The sequence below is a fragment of the Phocoena sinus genome, chromosome 11 (genome assembly GCF_008692025.1).
Source record: "Phocoena sinus isolate mPhoSin1 chromosome 11, mPhoSin1.pri, whole genome shotgun sequence".
Classification (NCBI taxonomy): Eukaryota; Metazoa; Chordata; class Mammalia; order Artiodactyla; family Phocoenidae; genus Phocoena; species Phocoena sinus.
Genome location: NC_045773.1, coordinates 90,118,257 through 90,120,980, shown reverse-complemented (window position 1 = coordinate 90,120,980; position 2,724 = coordinate 90,118,257). Strand labels below are relative to the sequence as shown.

At 44.2% G+C, this 2,724-nt stretch overlaps 1 protein-coding gene across 1 annotated transcript; it reads right to left on the bottom strand.

Annotated features, from left to right (window-relative positions):
• Positions 1-504: 504 nt before the first annotated feature.
• LOC116762640 (glyceraldehyde-3-phosphate dehydrogenase-like) lies at positions 505-825 on the bottom strand. Its single transcript, XM_032649870.1, has one exon. The coding sequence runs from the start codon at positions 817-819 to the stop codon at positions 505-507; it is 315 nt and encodes a 104-aa protein (XP_032505761.1). The 5' UTR covers positions 820-825.
• Positions 826-2,724: the final 1,899 nt, after the last annotated feature.

Below are 2,724 nucleotides of genomic sequence, written 5' to 3'. Positions count from 1 at the left end.
ATATATAAACAGACGACTTAGTCCATGTGCGTAGTTAACTCTCACATTACTTTGCAGATTGCTTTAACACTGTGGTAACATGATTCCTGCTAACTTGCTACCTGTATTCCATTATGAGTCTCAGTCTTTTAGTAAGCCCCCTCCCGACATTTGATTGTGAAAAATTTTCAACAGTATAGGCAAATTGAAAGACTTTACAGTTAATCTCTATATACCTGTCCCCTAGATTCTACTGTTAACATTTGAGCATACTTGTTTAACAATTAACTGTGCATCTATCCATCTCTAATTTGGGGGAGGGGGGGCTGGGTACAGTGTACTGCATGGATGACACATGACAAGGTAGGGCTCCTCAGCCCCTCCGTGTCTTCAGGGGTCTGGGATGGAAACTGTGTTTAGGATGGGAGATTCTCAGTGTGTTCAGGTGGGGCAAGGAACCCCCAACAGCTGAGGGCCTCTCTCTTGCTCTCATGATCTCACTGGGGCTGGTGGTCCAGAGGGCTCTTACTCCTCAGAGGCCCCATGGACTATAAGTCGTACCACTCTGTTGCTGTAGCCAAATTCATTGTCATACCAGGAAATGAGCTTGACAAAGCAGTCATTGAGGGCAATGCCAACCCCGGCACTGAAGGTGGGAGAGTGGGTGTCACTGTTAAAGTTGCAGGGGCCAACCTGGTCCTCAGTGTAACCCAGGGTGCTCTTTAGGGGGACCTCTGATGCTTGCTTCACCACCTTCTTGATGTCATTTTGGGCTGCTTTCCCTAGATGGCAGGTTTGATCCATGACCAACATGTTGGGGGTGGAGACATGGAAGACCATCCTGTGAACTTCCCATTCAGCCCCTGGATGACCTTGCCCACAGCCTCGGCAGTGCCAGTAGGAGCAGGGCAGCCCCACAGCCATCACACCACAGCTGCCCAGAGGGGACGTACGTGGTCTTCTGGGTGGCAGTGATGGCACAGATGGTGTTCACGAGTTCTGGTTTTCCTTAACCCTAGGGCAGTAGTTCTCAACTAGAGATGATCTGGGGCCCTGGGGGACATTTGGCAATATCTGGAGACATTTTTGATTGCCACAAGTTGGGGATGGGTGCTACTGACAGCTAGCAGGAAGAGGACAGTATGCAGTACACATCCTAAAATGCTCAAGACAGCTCCCCTTCCCCCAGCCCTCAGTCCCCACAAAGAGAGCCCAACAAGTCAATAGTGCCAAGGTTAAGAAACCCTACCCTGGGGCATAGTCCTTAAGATTCTCAACTGAAAACTGGAGTATTAACCATGGCTCCTCCTCTCTGGCAGGTCTTGAACTGCAGTTTTTGTCTCCCCAGTGCTGTAAGCCTGCCAATCCTTTGTTTACCCTTATAGCCTCGCAATAGCTACTTTCTGCTTGGCGGTTTTGCCTATTGTCCTGTGTATACACAGTTTACGAATCAGCATATGTTTTCAGTGGAAAAAACAGTGTTGAATGTTGGTATCACCTATGCAGGATCTTGGCCCCTGAATGCCTGCCTGCTTTGGTTGGCTTCTGATACCTTAAAAAGCCTGTTGTTTGTTTGCTTATTTATCCATTTTGGTTGTTGTTATTACTGGTTTGCATTTTATCCAGCTTTTATATTTTTTCTTGTTGGCATGGTTATTAGGATCCAAGCTACTCTGTCATAACCAGAATTGTAAGTCTGCTATGCATACATGTAACCGAGTCAGTTTAACTTCATTTTGAAAGTCTTTCAGTTAACAAATCTCCAATGATTATTCTGACCACCAGTTATTTGAATAAAAACATGTTTAGGTTTTATTTTCTGCCCAGATATATGATAGGTGAAAATATTTAAATGATAATATACCTTTCAAATATTTGCTCAGTGTAGAAAATTTAGAAAAAAACAGAAAGAAAGAAAAAAATTTTTTAAATATATATTTAAATATATATTTTCCATCACCCAAAACAGCCATCAACAAAGTTTGTTATTGTTCCTTTCAGTGTTTCCTCTGTACATTCTTAACGATGTTTTATTCAGGACTAATTCATAGGCCTTTATTAAGTTATTTTGCATTTTTAAACAGTTTTATTGAAGTATAAGTTATGTACCATAATATTCACTTGCTTTAAGTGTGCAGTTCAATGATTTTTAGTAAATTTACAGAGTTGTACAACCATCGCCACAATCCGATTGTAGAACATTTCCATCCCACCAAAAGGAATGTCTATTTACAGTAACTCCTTGTTTTAGTAGGTTGGCATTTCTCCCCTGGTTTAGCCTGTAACTTGTGGTCAACTCTGGTTTTCTGTTTCTCATGAGCTCTTACAGAGGTGCCAAGGGAAGGCAAGAAAGAGGTGGGCATCTTCTGGGAGGGAAAGGCCAGGGACGGACCTGTGTCTGACAGCCAGTGTGGCAGCCATGGAGATGCACTGGTCAGGTCTCCCTTTGGGAGAACACATGGTGGGGAGTGTGGGTGGCTGACAGCCCACAGCTGTGCAAGGTCCCCTGGGCTCCTTCAGCCAATGACTGAGCATGTGGGGGTGATAGAGCCAGAGGATGCAGGACTTCTCTAAGGCAGTATTTGCTGCCAACCCAATCGGAAAATGGGCAGAAGACCTAAAGACACCTCCAAAGAAGATATACAGATGGCCAATAGGCACATGAAAAGACGCTCAACATCACTAACTATTAGAGAAATGCAAATCAAAACTACAATGAAGTACCACCTCATACCAGTCAGAATG